The 15731-nt window shown below is 28.7% G+C and overlaps 2 protein-coding genes across 5 annotated transcripts; one reads left to right on the forward strand and one right to left on the reverse strand.

Annotated features, from left to right (window-relative positions):
- Window positions 1-1561: 1561 nt before the first annotated feature.
- On the forward strand, window positions 1562-3726 carry LOC117605580 (putative divalent cation/proton antiporter TMEM165). 2 transcript variants are annotated; one of them, XM_034327084.2, is made up of 7 exons: window positions 1562-1579; window positions 1915-2087; window positions 2156-2357; window positions 2469-2644; window positions 2753-2935; window positions 3018-3123; window positions 3228-3726. In XM_034327084.2, exons 2-7 carry the CDS (start codon window positions 1953-1955, stop codon window positions 3302-3304), a joined length of 879 nt encoding a protein of 292 aa, XP_034182975.1. In that variant the 5' UTR covers window positions 1562-1579; window positions 1915-1952; the 3' UTR covers window positions 3305-3726. The 2 variants fall into 2 exon arrangements, with proteins under 2 accessions (XP_034182975.1, XP_034182974.1); XM_034327083.2 differs by lacking the exon at window positions 1562-1579 and having other exon boundaries at window positions 1737-2087.
- Window positions 3727-4478: 752 nt separating this feature from the next.
- msps (msps cytoskeleton-associated protein 5) lies at window positions 4479-14742 on the reverse strand. 3 transcript variants are annotated; one of them, XM_034327081.2, is made up of 32 exons: window positions 13798-13816; window positions 13669-13734; window positions 13387-13580; window positions 13117-13323; window positions 12927-13046; window positions 12669-12844; window positions 12371-12594; window positions 12096-12290; window positions 11835-12015; window positions 11646-11758; window positions 11350-11560; window positions 11114-11277; window positions 10888-11039; window positions 10592-10810; window positions 10320-10503; window positions 10025-10228; window positions 8944-9948; window positions 8675-8878; window positions 8465-8600; window positions 8196-8389; window positions 7897-8111; window positions 7489-7632; window positions 6863-7036; window positions 6633-6804; window positions 6404-6562; window positions 6147-6334; window positions 5915-6077; window positions 5668-5841; window positions 5439-5588; window positions 5189-5363; window positions 4980-5126; window positions 4479-4866 (listed from the first exon to the last, which is right to left on the reverse strand). In XM_034327081.2, the coding sequence occupies exons 2-31, from the start codon at window positions 13723-13725 to the stop codon at window positions 5005-5007; spliced, it is 5976 nt and encodes a 1991-aa protein (XP_034182972.1). In that variant the 5' UTR covers window positions 13726-13734; window positions 13798-13816; the 3' UTR covers window positions 4479-4866; window positions 4980-5004. The 3 variants fall into 3 exon arrangements, with proteins under 3 accessions (XP_034182972.1, XP_034182971.1, XP_034182973.1); XM_034327080.2 differs by lacking the exon at window positions 13798-13816 and adding an exon at window positions 14498-14742 and having other exon boundaries at window positions 4480-4866; XM_034327082.2 differs by lacking the exons at window positions 7489-7632; window positions 13798-13816 and adding an exon at window positions 14498-14741 and having other exon boundaries at window positions 4486-4866.
- Between the last annotated feature and the right edge of the window lie 989 nt (window positions 14743-15731).

Below are 15731 nucleotides of genomic sequence, written 5' to 3' on the forward strand. Positions count from 1 at the left end.
AAATTACTATTCTAAACTGTTCAATAAAACGAAATTATTTAGTGAAAAAAGAAAATTATTTATCCCTTTCCAAAGTAAAGTGTGTTTAGTCTTTTCTTCATTGACCTTGGTACCAGTTAATTATTAAAAATGCTTACAATTAATAACGATTCAATTTAAAAAAGTGGTAATAAATATTATTAATTAATTATAATACATCAAAATGTTACTAGTTCTTTACGAAATTGTATTGCGAACCAACATCAACTATCATGACGTCGCGTATTATCAACATCAACAAAATATTTGTAACAAATCAAAAATAAAAATTTAATGTGAAAAAATTCAACCTGCATCCATAAAATAACAATTGAATTCTATTAATTATGCAAAATATTTTAATTATAATAGGTTAGAATAACTATATGCAACAAGAAAAAAAAATAAGAATGTAATTAGTCTTTCCCGCGATATTAAATTAATTTATTATTAAAAATGTGTAGATATTAAACGAGAATAACGTTAATATCTAAGTAAATGATATTATAAATCGTGATTATGTCCGTACCTATACGGACGACACTGTTGATACGTCTTATCGCTTCGATAGCCAAGCAATGAATGACAATGATCGTCCTTACGAAGAACGCTCGGGGTTGTTCGGTTCGGTAACAAAGCTACGAAAGTGAACTACCGATTTTATTACGGTTCAGTTTCGATTTTGTACCTGTTCAAAGAATTTTAAATATATCAGAAAATTAATTTTATTGTGCAATTTTAATTATAAAAATAGTTCAAATATAATAAATGTCATTAAATTATATCTAAATAAATGAATAAAAGTCACTTACAACTTGTTCCCTGCGTAACCGTCGAATCCATTTGAATACCACCTTGGTGTCATTTCTGTTCTTCTTCTTTCTTTCTCTATAGTTCGATATATCTGTACAAAAATTACAATAAAAATGTAATATTATAGTTAAATGTAATCGCGGGAAATGTAATCTGTTGTTTCTTACAAAATTTTATGTAAAAATCAATCAATTGCACAGAACATCGAGACAACCACAACTTTTTACTCTACGGAAACAGGAAACTAATGATCCTTCGGTCGATTTATAAAGATGGCGGTGCATATAATTTAAGTTTGAAAATGGTGTTTAGCGGGAAAAATGAGAGAAAAGAGAAAGAAAAAGTAACATGTAATAAGATTATTAAAAATACTTTTCCAGAATACATTTACATTTGTACTTAAACATAGATCAGTTTCTAGATGAATAAATTAAATAATCATTTCGCTAATTGCTTAAAATAACAAAAATTCTCGTTCTGAATCATAAAGTGTGCAACAAAACAGCTGAAAAATTGCGGTTTTGCGCCACGTCGGTATTTCAGTTCTTAAAACAAGAACTCTCATAAGATTGAATTATTTAATTTAACTAGGGAAAGTAATATCTTATGTTTATTTATGAAAATAGATTCCTAAATTATATGTTATTATGTGCAAAAATTGTTTAAATTATATTTAACCTTGTAATTCCTTCACAGATTTGAAGATTTAGTGACATCTAATGGAATCTGACTACATCCGTGATATAATGTAAACCCATTGTATTCAAGTATAACAATTGCATATGTATTTCATGAAATAAAACTTTTAAAATTAAATAAATTTGAAATGTTTTAATGGTTTCAATATTTAAACGTTAATTTATAAATCAAATGTTTAATACATTTATATTTAGTATCACTCTATATAAATATTTCAGTCTTATACAATCTCTGATATACATATGTATAAGATGCTAATCGCGTGTTAATCTTATGATTTTAAATCTATATCATGAAATTTGTGGAGAGATAATAAATATTTTACACGCTTTAGTCGGCGTTTATTTAGATTGTTGATAACATATTTAGTACAAAAAATTTCAGGTTAAAGCCCTCCGTATTATCGTTTTAAATGAAGAAAAATGGGCTTGAATCTGTTTACACTAAATAGCGAAAACATTTTTTGCTTATGTGCAATTGGCTATTTTCTTTTACCTATCGTATCAATCGAAAGCGAGTCTCGATATAATGATAAGTTTGAAATCATGACGACTATGGCAAGTATTCTATTCTATCTTATTCCATAATAAAAATTCATTAATTATATATTAACTACAAGTTTTAGAAACCTAAAGATGAAATATTATCACAAACCAAGGATAACCTTGGTTTTTTACATGCACTTATAGCTTCTTTATCAGTCATTGTTGTCTCTGAATTAGGAGACAAAACATTTTTTATTGCTGCTATTATGGCTATGAAACATCCACGATTGACAATTTTTGTAGGAGCGATTAGTGCTTTAGCTCTTATGACTATTCTTTCAGGTATTACCATACATTAAATTTCTGCTAAACAGCTTTATCTCTGATACACTAACTTGTATCAATTCATACAAATAAAATAAAAAATTGTATTTGTTCTTATTTAATCCTTAGTAATTTTTGGATATGCTGCAACTATAATCCCACGTACATATACATATTATATTTCTACTGCTCTGTTTGCTTTATTTGGCTTAAAAATGCTACGAGATGGTTATAAAATGTCTGCAACAGAAGCACAAGAGGAATTAGAGGAAGTACAGTCTGATTTAAGGAAACGGGATGATGAGGTACTATGATTACAACAGCTTCAATAGCTTCAGAAGTTTAATACATAGTGTGTATCTCCTAAAGTAATTATTTTGAAACTATTTGTTAACATTTTTACACACTTTCAGTATGAAAAAGAAACAGCAACCACATTAGTACAGGATCCAGAAACTGGTGTTATAAGAAAAGCTACAAAAATTAGCGCACTGATGCTTTTATCTAGGATATTTTTTCAAGCATTTACATTAACATTCCTTGCAGAATGGGGAGATCGTTCCCAGCTTACAACTATTATACTTGCAGCAAGGGAGGTAATAAATTATTGTTATTCACTTAATTATTACAAAAAAGAAATCAATGGTTTTAAAATGTAGAATTATTTGTTACTTTTAGGATGTTTATGGAGTTGTAATAGGTGGCATATTAGGACATATGTTTTGTACAGGATTAGCAGTATTAGGAGGTAGAATGATAGCCCAGAAAATTTCAATAAGAACAGGTAAAATATACTCAAATATATGTTTTTGTATATGATAAAAAAAAACCATTATTTATTAACTACAATTCAGAACTAAATAAAAATGAGAAACTTGTTATTTTTAGTGACCATAATTGGCGGATTAGTGTTCCTACTATTTGCCTTCACAGCACTTTTTATCAGCCCCACAGAAGATATATGAAACCACACATACAGTATTTATATAGCTATATTTAATGAATCATGTACTGCTATAAAACAATATACATATTTTTCTTATTTGAAAGTACCTATGCATAAAAATACAGCTAGTAACTGAAGCTTAAAAGATTATAAGTTTTAATTTTATATTACTTTATTTTGCATAGACTTCGATTATGAATTTTAAACACATGTTTCAAATTTTAATACACATAGTAGAATTACCTTGTGGATCTTTATGAAACGCTGGTATTGTTAATACCGTTCAAATTTTTAATAAAACAGAATATCTGTGGACTATAACAAACTTTTAAAAAGGAGATTATAAATTTAACTATAAATAATTTATTAAAACTATTAGGACAGTATTTTAAAAATTATTATATTTCTTACACATGCACGTAGTTAATCAAATTTCGAAATATGTAATAAAGAAACTTCAGTTGTATTTTTATATTATAGTCTATGGAACAGATATACTTATATTTATATTTTATTTTATTTGTAAAATATTGTCACAAGAAATTGTAAACCTACAATGTTATGAAAATATATTTTTGTAATGTAATCTGTTTGTAACTATTGTATGATATATTGGTACTTACAAATACAATCTGCATAAATTATAGAAAATTTTATAGCATAGAATATCAATTACTTCGTATCTTCTTTTTCTATTTCAATATTATTATATTAAATTTCTTTTTGCTTTGCTTTAATATTGCGTACAGAAGTTTCATATTTTTTTAATAATTTGAAAATTAGAAAAAATAAGATTTTAAATTTGTCGTTAATTAAAAAATTGATGAAACATGATTTTCGTATCTACAGTATCTTGAATAAGATGACAACAAAAAATTAAAACGGTAGATAACAATTCATAACATGGAGAAATGGTAAATAGTATCACTGTAAGACATTTTATTAGAATATATACACGATCTATTTACACTACGTAAGATTTTTTAAAGATTTCCGAAAACATTTATATTAAATTATTATTATCATGTTTCTAATACTAGTATTGTTTTATTACGAAAACTTAAAGTATTAAATCTACATTCGTATACCACGATTACAAATAGAGTAAAACATGCTGTCTGTAATCTAGTGAAATTTTAATTAAATAACGAAGGTTAATTTAATGACTTTTTGTATAAATATGAAATTAACGAACAAAAATGAGTTCTTATAAAGTACATTAATGAATAGATTTATTTTAAAAGAAATAACGAAATATAAATCTGCTATAAAATCAGTCTCTAAAGAGAGCATAATACTAGCGTCTTATAATTTAATTAGTTTTTTCAAATATCAATAAATATGAGTAGTATAACACGTTCATAATTCCGTTAAGTATTGTAACACAAACTTTTATGTAATTAGTAGCAGTATAAGTATACATAGCTACTGAACATAAATGCTACAGTTAAGGTTGTACTGAACAGCATAATATTACGTACGTTAGGTACGAGATTAATCTTCATGATCTATATACTATTCGTTTAATATTCTGTTATATGCATTATTGATTTTAAATCCAGTTATTTAAGCACTGCAATCCTGTAAAATATGGTTCAATGGTCCGTACATTTATTAAATATATACAAATTTTATAACTAATCAATTTCCTATGGAAATATCAACAGAATTAACGATAAACTTTTCACTCTTACCTAATAAATGTTAATACAGATTGATTCATGTTGGACTCGGTTGACTGGTTGTTGTTCTACATTGTGCTTCAGATACTCGTAATTTCTCGACCCTGTTCAATGGATCCATTAGACTTTTTTCCTCAGAAGCAGCAGATTCAGCTGTTTCTGTAATAAATAAAGAATGGATGTTATGTAAAATCTATGATAAACGTATTTAGAATACTTACCTGTTGAGTATTGATTATTAGTTTGTGATATAAGATTTTGATTCTTTCGTGCTTGATCAATATCTCTTAAACCTTGTTCAATAAAATCTTGGAAAAACTGATGAGATTTTAATAGGAAAGGTTGCACATCCGCTTCAGGATATTGAAGTTTAAAATCATATAACTGCATTAAACCCTATAAAATTCATTAAATACTCTATAAAGCATATCAAATTAAATAACATTTAAAATGAAATATAATTGTTCATACTTCTTGTGTATGTTCCTTAGAACCAATCTTTTTAAATATTGCAGACAATTGTTGATGAGTAAACTTCGACAAATGCTCCTGAGATTTACCAGTATTACTAAGTTTTATACTTGTTTTAGGGTTGCTATTAATTTCATCTGGTTTAAAGGTCTGTTAAATTGTATTATCGATGAATTAGACATTTATTTCTTAAGATCTAATACCATAGAAATATTTAGTCAAAACTAACCGCAATTAGCCTTATAAGATAAGAATGCAATTCCGATTCATTTGTATTATTTATTCGAGTTAGGTGACTGAGTATTGTGCTACCTTTCACGCGAGTCATACTATGAAGAATTGTTTTAATCGTTCGCAATGGTGTGTCAGATTTGCGTTTCTTCCACCATACACTTGGATAATCCTGTAAAATATGATCCATAAATACCTTATTTATTGAAAATAATATCCAGAAATGTATATCACAAGAGACATACTTTAAGGAAACGGTGTACTTCTAAAAGAATGGTATCGTAATCTAAATCTGCAGCCCAATTAGGGATCGTTTTTACTATTTTCCATAAACATTTCATAACCAATTCTTCGTATTTGGAAGGAGCAGTAGATTCAGCACATCCATGAAGTAATTTTATTAAAACACTAAAAATATATTATAAATTAGTAACTTATTTCCAATGTAATATTAGTGCAAAAGATTTGGAGTTTTACCATATAATAGTAGTATGATTCGAATTGTCTATTATTTTGCAAACGATACTGTTAATTACACGATAGTATGCTTCTGCCTGATGTAAATGATCCAATTTGTTCTCAGCCAACAAACTGATCATTTGATCCACAAGTTCTTTCAAATGTATTAATGGAACATTTTTGCCAAGAATTCCGGTATCATAGAACTGTAAATAAATACAATTTATATAATGCTAGATTACAGTATTTTATGCATACAGACAATTGATTCTTACCGCCAATAGAACCATAAACGTATTCCTGAAACCTTTTGATATATCTGCTCCTCCTTGTTGTAAAGGATAGGTTTGTAGAAGTTTTAATTGCATGTTTATAGAACCAATAAATTTATCTTCCTTAGATTGCAAACTCAGAATTTGGTGGGACTTTATAAGCTGTAAAATAATTGAATATTACATGTACATGTACATTAATGATTTAAAAACGTATATTATAAATACGAACATTATCTATACTGTTCATTGATTGTATTGCAACTGCCAAATCCAAACTAGCCATCGCGAGAATTTTACGTTCAAGACTGTCTTCTTTACTAGCGTTTGTTGTAGTTATATGTTGCTGAGACATTGTCGCAGATTTCGACACTAACAATTTAGGAGGAGATATAGGGATCACCCTAAAAAATTACATTTATATAAATATGACTATCACAAAGAAGAATAATAATTACTTACGGCACTTTGGATGGATTTAATGCATTCGGTGATTCATTCAAATCATTTAGATTAACTTCCAAAAGAACAGGATTTCTGTATTTCACAGGTGCATTTAATTCAATTCTTTGTAACAAATCCATATCTAATCCGAATGGACCTGATACTTTTGGTTGAGTTGACGTTGGAGAATTTCTAAGAGTTAAGAAATTTTTAAAATTATTAATTATATACCAGAATACCATAAAATTCGTAACACGAATAGACACCCTCAATACATGTTACTATTAAACTGTTATATTTTTCTAGCTCATTTTTACCAGTTTTGAGTCACAAGACTTAAAATGTATCGATTGTTTTTATAAACTTGTAGACTACCGCTGGCAAAGAAAGAGCACATATTAACACTTAAATGACCGCATCTCAGCATTGAAACACGTGAAATCTCGTGAGCGGTCGTTGAAGTGTTAAGAGAGGAGAATAGCAACAAAAAGACCAAAATATATACACTGCAATGACATTAAAAAAAATGCATACAACAAAGTTAGAAACAGAAAAAATATTTGATTTCATATTTGGATGCATCTCCTATGTACCCGCCACCTTACACAACACACTGAAAAAAAAAATACACAGAAAGCACAAACGTTTTAGTATCATCTTCATGATCTGCTGGTGAGACATTTATTTCTGCTACTATTTCTGAAGGTTGTTTATTGCTATCAGGAGACACTTGCTCTTCATCAGATGGTTTTTCTGTTGTTACATTTACTGGAGGATCATTATGTGGCCTGGAGAATAATTAAAAAGCAAATTCATGCAGACATAAGTAACATAAAAAAGCAGTAAAATGTTAAATAAAAAAAATATGTTGCAACTTTATGAATTGAATGATGATATTAACAATTGAATATTAATGTTGAAAATTATAAAGTTAATTATATGATTAATATCTAATAATATTAGTACAAAAAGCATAACTTTTATATACACCTATTATTAAAAAAAAGTTCAGTTAAATGTAAATATATATATATGTATAATAGAGTACATACAATTCATTTATTTGTGGTTGAGAAGGAGGAGTAGGTTGTGGTTCAAGTATTTCTTCATTTTCTTCTTCAGATTCTGCTTTAATATCTTCATTAGAAGGAACAGGGGTTGCATTCGAAGGTGCTGAAAGCCTACTTGCAGAAGCCGATTTTGTTGGACGATTTTTAGCAGCCCTTTTAATACGTTCATCTAATAATGACTGGTCTTTCTCGGATATCTAAAATATAAATTACTTTTTAAAAAATTCATAACTAAGTATAAATTATAAGTAATAACCACATATTACTTTTCAAATTATTACCTGGCCAATAAGTTTGTATACTCGTTCTCCTTGAAGAAAGTATGCTTGGACAATGCAATTTAATGCAGCATTTCGAACAGAATTATCACGATCTGCTATTTGCTTTGCTATTTCTTTTAAAGCTACAGATGCAGAAGGCTGGCATACAGATAGTCCATAATTTTCAATAAGTGAACCTAACTGGTCTAGACATTCTAAACAAAATATGTGTATATAATTTAGTATTATTTAATTATATTTTCTGTTTGGTTTTCCATTAGATTATGTACCTGTTCTCTGTCGGGCATTTTTAGATTTTAAACCTTCCATTACATATGAAAATAGCTTGCTTACTGGATACACCAGTGCTATTTGTTTAAATAATGCTCGAACTCCGTTACGTACTGCATCCTTTGGATCACCAATCTAAAGAAAAATTTATTATACATTTATATATAATACTGATAAAAATAGTATTACAAAAGAAAAGTGTTATTTACTTTAATAATAAGATATGGAATAAACGATGCCGCTTCGTTCTCCAACATATGATACTGATCTTCAATTAATAAATTAAATACCATTCGCAAGTATTCTAAACCTTTTAGTAATACTGAAGGATTGGTATCAAAGAATCGTAATGTCAACCACTTAAGAATAAGATCCAAATTAGATACCAATGCTTTACTGTTATCAGGCAGATCCTAAGATTGATAAAATTGATATTAATATTGATACAATATTAAATTCGCTATAAGAAAAGACAAACCTCGGTTAATGCCTCGATAGCTTTAAGGTGATATCGAAAATCTGAATGAAACATGTTTGCCAGTAAAGTTTTGTTCACATTTGCAGCAGTCATAAGTTCCTTTAGAAGTTCAACAAATTCTTCTCTAGGCGTGGTGAAGTTCCATTTTAGCACCTTTAATTTCTGTTCATCAATTACTCTTTGGTGTTTCAGATTATTAATAGCTAGTAGAGGACTTGTATCCACATCATCATCCTTTTTACGTGCACTTCCAGGTTTTGAAGCAGCTTGATTTTGTTTAGGCTTTACTACTGCTTTTGAGGCTTTCATAGCTCCGGCACTCTTGACAACTTTTTGATTGCTTTCTTCCGGTGGTGGTTTTTTTGGTAAAGGTTTAATAGGTAGATTCGGTCGAGATTTATCTAATGCAGTAAGTACTACTGTTCTTGAACCAGGTTTTAGCTTTTCTGTGTTTCTAGCCATCAATTCATAGGAAAGATGAATCATGAATCCTAAAACTGCTTCTTGAGCGTACTTTCGAACATCAGAATTACGATCCTCTAAATTACTATACAAATGTGGAAGACATACGAGAAGTTCCTCTTTTGGTACTTGTTTAACAGGAATCAACGGTAGTTTTTGTGCTAACCAATTCCAAACTTCTGCTCTAAGTATCGGTGAGCCGGATTTTAATACATCTCCTATCATTTCTCCATCAAAAAATTCTTTATAACCACATTGATCTCCCCATGTGTTTATACATGATATTGCTGCTGTTCTGATCCAATTTTTACTATCACCCAAACATTGTATAAAACCAGGAAATAGAACTCGAATATGTTGTTTTGCTGGTGGACCCATTGCTATAGCTAATGCTTGACATATGCCCAAAGTCGACTGAGCTATTTTACTATTACTATCAACCAATCGTAACGCTAAACTTTGTGGTAAATCACCGATAGATCCTTTTATAAATTTCGCATCAGAAATGATGGTGTTTATTTTTTGTAAACCCTCATTTCGTACCTTATTTAAATAAAAATTTAATTATTCATAACATAAAATAATTATATTTTATTATCACAAGTAATAAAATGCTTACCTTCCAATTTTTATCTGCTAACTCGTTAAGAAGGCTCTCTGTAATTTGGTTACTAATATCAATACGAGGAATAAGGTTATTAATATCAATTTCACTATTGCTACTGGATTTTTTCTCCACTTCTACATCGTCGTCGTCGTCGTTTGCTTTATCCTTTTTATTTTTTACTCCACGGAACGGTACTGGTGGAGTTTCACCATTATGCTAAAATTAATATAATACATATCAATGTATTATGATGTATTACAATTATGTATCTAAAATCAACAACTTATCGTAATAATGCAAAAGTTACCTTTTCACATTCTTGTTCGATTTGTTGACGCAAAGCAGGTTTTTCATTTTCAAAAAATGTAAGCAATGGTCTACCCATAAATAAATATAATGTACCTAACAATGTAATAGCTGAGGTACGAACACCAGGATTTGTTACCGCTACTGCTTTCTTAATATTTTCCATTAAAGATTTAACATTGACGCTACAACATAAAAATATATTCTAATGTAATATATTCTAATATATTAAAATGTTTGCACAATTTGTGATTAGAAAAATTTATTACTTACACGCAACCAAATTCAGTAAGACCCCTACTCAACACTGATAATGTTTCTTGCTGAACTTTGGGATTCTTTTGATTAAAGGCAAACGCTACTATTTCATCTGCCACATATTCAAAGCTCGTTGCTTCTGCTATTGCTAACAATGTTTCTCCAGCAACTGCGCTATTTTTTGCATCTCCTAGTTTTTCTGTTATGTCCATGATACAATATTCACAAACAGTACTATAACGAAATAATATAAATATATACAAGACGTTTAAAAAAATAGAATTAAATACATAAAGAAATAGAAGCCTTACGTAGAGAATGGGAAATTTTCTGCCAAATATTTTACTATTTCTAATCGCAACTTGAGAACTTGAAAATTCGTATCTTTAAATCCCGGTTTCTTTGCTAGGGTTCGCACAATAACTTGGGTAGGAACTTCTGTTGGATCAGTTTGTTTTACAAACTGCAAAATACCACGTTATTAGCTAGTGCATTTTACAATAATTTTTATTATAATAAATAAATAAATTTCATTACCTCCATGAGTTGTTCAACTGCAGTTAAACGTGTCTTCCAGTTACTATCTACAAGACCTGAGAGGATGTCACCTGGTAATAATTGCATAGCCATTTCATCTATTTCTTCGGCACTATAATTCTTTTCTACTTGAAGTTTTGGTGCAGATGCTTTCTTTGAACCAGCTGGGAAATGCAACAGAAGTTAAATGATATTTATTACAATAATAAAGCATCACATCGAATCTTAAGATTTACCCAAGTTGGTTAAAGATGAAGAAGATGGCTTCTTAGCTGAAGTTTTCTTAGCATTACTAGTATTAGGTCTTTTTGGAACTTTAAATTCTGATTCTTTAGACTTTGCTGCTGATTCAATTTTACTTGGAGCTGTATTTGGTCTTTCTGCAGCTGCTTTTGAAGTACTAGGTATTTTTACATGTATTACCGCTTTTTCTGCACATTCTTTTATCTGATAATGAAAATTAAATATAAATTAATACAATTTATACAAATAATAACAACTTTCGTGCACAAAACTATCAATTATAAAATACTTTTGTCATTTTTAAGTTGTCAAGATCTGTAAGGAATGGCATCATCGATTTTTCACCGATTAGTTTCATTGCTGTGCCAAGAGCATCTGCAGAACAGTCTCTAACAGTTGGATCTGTAATCAATGAATACAACCATGCATTAATAAAAATATTCACTAAAAAAAAACAAAAATGCATTTTAAAACATACCTGGTTCATTTAAAGTTTTCAAAAGTATAGTAGTATAAGCTTTCAATAATTTTTTATTTAAGCTTGGTGGTGGTGTACGTGAAAAGCACCTTGCTAAATAAGCTGCTGTTTCTGCTTTTACTGCGGGATTTTTGTTTTCCAATGCAGCAACTGAGTCTTCTAATATAACATCAATGGAAACCTAATATATGTACAAAGAAATATGTTACTATTTGTATATTATTCAAATCTGCATATTCGGATAATTTTGTTTATATTTACGCTAAGGAAAATTGCATCAGCAGCTTCTCTAAGCGCTTGTACAACAGTTTGTTTCTTTTCACGGAACTTTTCTAAAATTGATGAAAGGCATGCCGTTGCGTAAGATTGAAATCGTTTCTTGAGGCCAGTTGCTAGCCCTGCTAGACATTTTCCCGCGAGTGTAACCACTAATACATTGGTATCTTTGGAAATTACCTGTTTTTAATATTTAAAAAGTAAATAAAATATCATGTTTTAATTAAATGATATAAGCAGCATATATAAATTACAAATACCTTTTTCAAAGCCCTTACTACATCTCCATAATCACCATTTGCCAATTTAGGATTCTTTACAAGAACTTCTAAAGCTTCTAAAGCTTCCTTTCGTTCTTGCCACTTTTTAGCCTCAATTTTTTCGTGAAAATCTTTTGGAAGTTTTGAAAGTATATCAACGGGCTCTAACAATTCATAGGGATCAAGTTCAGGAATAGAACCTCCATCACCATCATCTTGGCATTCTAAAATATAGAAGAGATCTTTAATTATCAGTAAAAGGATAAAGCTTATGTCAAACGACTTCAAAACCATTTACCTTCACCATTATCACTTGTAGAATCTACAATATTTGTTACTTTGGGTTTTTGAGATTTCAGAAAACGTATTGGTACCACTTTTTCCTGTTTTAAGTTATTAAACTCCGTTTCCAATTCTGTAAGTTGTACTGGTTTCAATGTATTCAATTGTTGTTTCAAAGGAGTACCTATCCATCTAAATGTTAAAAGAGATTGACATAAAATGAGTATTCAAATTAATGGCAATTATATTATAATGCAGTAATTAAAATCAATACCTGTATATTTCAACAACCATAACTTTGCCCTCGTCTCTAACGATTTTATCCCTATCCTCAAGAAAACCAGGAATCTTTTTTATTAAAGGTTTTATATTAATTACTTTCGGGCCAAATTGCCTATAAAATTAAAAACGATTATAAAACATTAGACAATAACTATCATTCTTCTTTATAATTACACTATTACCTCAAAGCCAATGTTAAAGTTGAAATACATGCAGCAACAATTTTTGGATTTTTTGCTTCTGTTCCTTTCAATAACTCTTCTTGAACAGCCTCATGTTTTTCAATTTCTATATACATCAATGTTATTTGCACTGCTAAATCCTTTGTTTTAGTTTTAGGTGCAGCAATACATTTTGTCACTATTCCATTCATAACTTCACCAACAGTTCTGCAAAATAATTATATGAATAATTCTGTATACAATTTCAAAATAATATAAAGTAACACTTACTTTCCTGCCACAGCAGCATTTTCAAGGAAAGCTAATGCTGCTTCTAATCCTTTTTCTTGTGCAACAGCATTACTATCTAATACAAACTTTTTAATAAATCCCAAAAACTTGTTCCACTCAGGAGATTTTTCATCGTCAATACATTGAAATGTGTTGACACATTCTTTATACCCATGCAAACGGGCTCTCCACAACTGCGTCATATTAATATATTAACAGAGATATTTAAAATATAACTTCTCTTGGATTAATAATAAAAAGCTAAGTTAACAGATATATTACCTTATGTACACATCGTTCTTCTAATGGTAGTTTAATATATTCTGTATCTTGTTCCATATTTCAGACCTACAAATATAAACATTTTAATATGCTGTTAAGCTTTCTATTGTCTTCATTTCTAACACCTACTAACAAAATCTTGGGTGTACTATGGGATGATTATTACTTTTTATGTTCCTAGTGTGATATATTATTTAAACAAATGATTTAATATTAACAGTGTCTTACAAATACATAGTAATAAAAGTAAACATTACTTTTAATTGTACAAATAAAGAAATGTAAGGATAAAACATAATTATGTACAACACTGGATAACTATAACTTTTAACATACAGAGCATGTTCACATATTCGTCAATAATTTTATTTAACACCTATACACATTTTGTCAAATCTAATATTATCACCTGAAAGTGAAGAAGCAATTATGCAAATAGGAGGAAATAATAAGAATAAAAACTATTTCTAAATTCTCAAACACTGTAGACAGTACATAGATAAAAAATTAACAAATTGTTATTATATTTATAAAACAATTAGAATTATATACAACAAACAATCTTTCCATTAGCTAATTAAAATCATAGTTTAGGAGTACTATTTATTATAAATTTGTTACACATCGATTGCTTCAACGTTAACGGTTTACATATGTATATAGGTATATGTATATATATATATATATTTAAACAAACATTAATTTATTGCTACAGATGATTTCAGTGGTTTGAAGAAAGGAATATGAAAAATGTTATCAATCATAGCAAAGGAGTTTTCAAATGCCAGGATATAATAATTACAAAGAATCGTTAAAAATCTAAACCTACCTTACAAAACGAAGGTATATGAGAATATCTTTTGACAGGATAGTCAATCTTCTTAGAAAAATCCTCGATTCAATTCATTAAAATCATTCACGTAACCAGACTACAAGGCCTACGATGACCTTTTAGCAGCCGTTGAGTCTTTTACATTTAATTTTCAAATATAAATTCTGGTTGCAACCGTCAAGACTCAACGCAAACAAAAAGACAACTGTATCTTTCGAAACTACGAATTTCTGAACCCGGTCAATGTTGCAGTTCACCATTTTCATCGGTAGATGGTGCTAAAAGCGAATTTCTTTTGTTTCAGAGCTTATGCTTTGTTCTCTCTATTTGATTTTGATTTAAAATTTCTATTTAATCTTTAAATTCCTAAATTACTAATAAAATCAACAATGTTTCAAGAACAATTAAAGAACAATGCCGTCTTATGCGCCAGGCGCATAAGACGCAACATACAAGTTAATGAACTTTCTTGAAATATACATTTACCATAAAAGTTTTAATACAAGTGTATAAAAAGTATATAAATAATACGAGTATATAAAATAACATTATATATTTCAAAGAACTAATAAACTTCTAATTATATAGTTATTCCTTTGTGGATGGATTTAGTTCTTGATAATGATCTTGGCCAGAATCATCGTTAGCTTGTATTTTCAGTATTCTACACTTTGCTACTTACTTAAGCATAGTAGATAATAAAAGATTTTTCCTATTTCATATATTCGCTGCAATTAATAAAACAAAGTATAGAATAAAAATTATTCAACAAATATTTTATAAACTTATGCCATTTTGTTATTTAAAGTCTAGTTTTCTTAAAGTATCCTATCTACTGGTTTATTTTGAAGCTTATAAGTACATATATTTAAATTTGTTTCTCATATTATGTAGTTATGATGAAAGCAAGTCTAATTACGATTTTAAGAATTGCATAAGCTTAAAACATTTGTCAAATAATAACAATTAATATATTGTAACGATAATAAATCATCGATTTTAAACTCAATATATTATAATAAAAAAATTTAATTTATATAGGTATAATATTCTGATAATGTTGTTCCATTATAATTAAATGAAACGTTAAGTCCTTTTTATATTTTGATCGCTGGTTTATTACAATATAATTATAAAATAAATGAATTATTCGTTACATTTATGGATGTATTATGCACATTAAATCATAAGATGTAGGTATAAAATAATATGTAGATTGTTCTAGCAGATA

The sequence above is a fragment of the Osmia lignaria genome, chromosome 14 (genome assembly GCF_051020975.1).
Source record: "Osmia lignaria lignaria isolate PbOS001 chromosome 14, iyOsmLign1, whole genome shotgun sequence".
In the NCBI taxonomy this organism is placed as follows: Eukaryota; Metazoa; Arthropoda; class Insecta; order Hymenoptera; family Megachilidae; genus Osmia; species Osmia lignaria.

What these genes read in the sequence shown, in the direction of transcription:
- LOC117605580 (XM_034327084.2), top strand. Translation starts at nt 1,953, where the DNA reads ATGGGCTTGAATCTGTTTACACTAAATAGCGAAAACATTTTTTGCTTA. An exon ending in TTGAAATCATGACGACTATG is followed by an intron (nt 2,088 to 2,155) that starts GCAAGTATTCTA and finishes TACAAGTTTTAG; the next exon opens with AAACCTAAAGATGAAATATT. An exon ending in TAAGGAAACGGGATGATGAG is followed by an intron (nt 2,645 to 2,752) that starts GTACTATGATTA and finishes ACACACTTTCAG; the next exon opens with TATGAAAAAGAAACAGCAAC.
- msps (XM_034327081.2), bottom strand. Translation starts at nt 13,725, where the DNA reads ATGGAACAAGATACAGAATATATTAAACTACCATTAGAAGAACGATGT. An exon ending in TCGAACAAGAATGTGAAAAG is followed by an intron (nt 10,229 to 10,319) that starts GTAACTTTTGCA and finishes TATTAATTTTAG; the next exon opens with CATAATGGTGAAACTCCACC. An exon ending in CAATGAACAGTATAGATAAT is followed by an intron (nt 6,563 to 6,632) that starts GTTCGTATTTAT and finishes ATTATTTTACAG; the next exon opens with CTTATAAAGTCCCACCAAAT.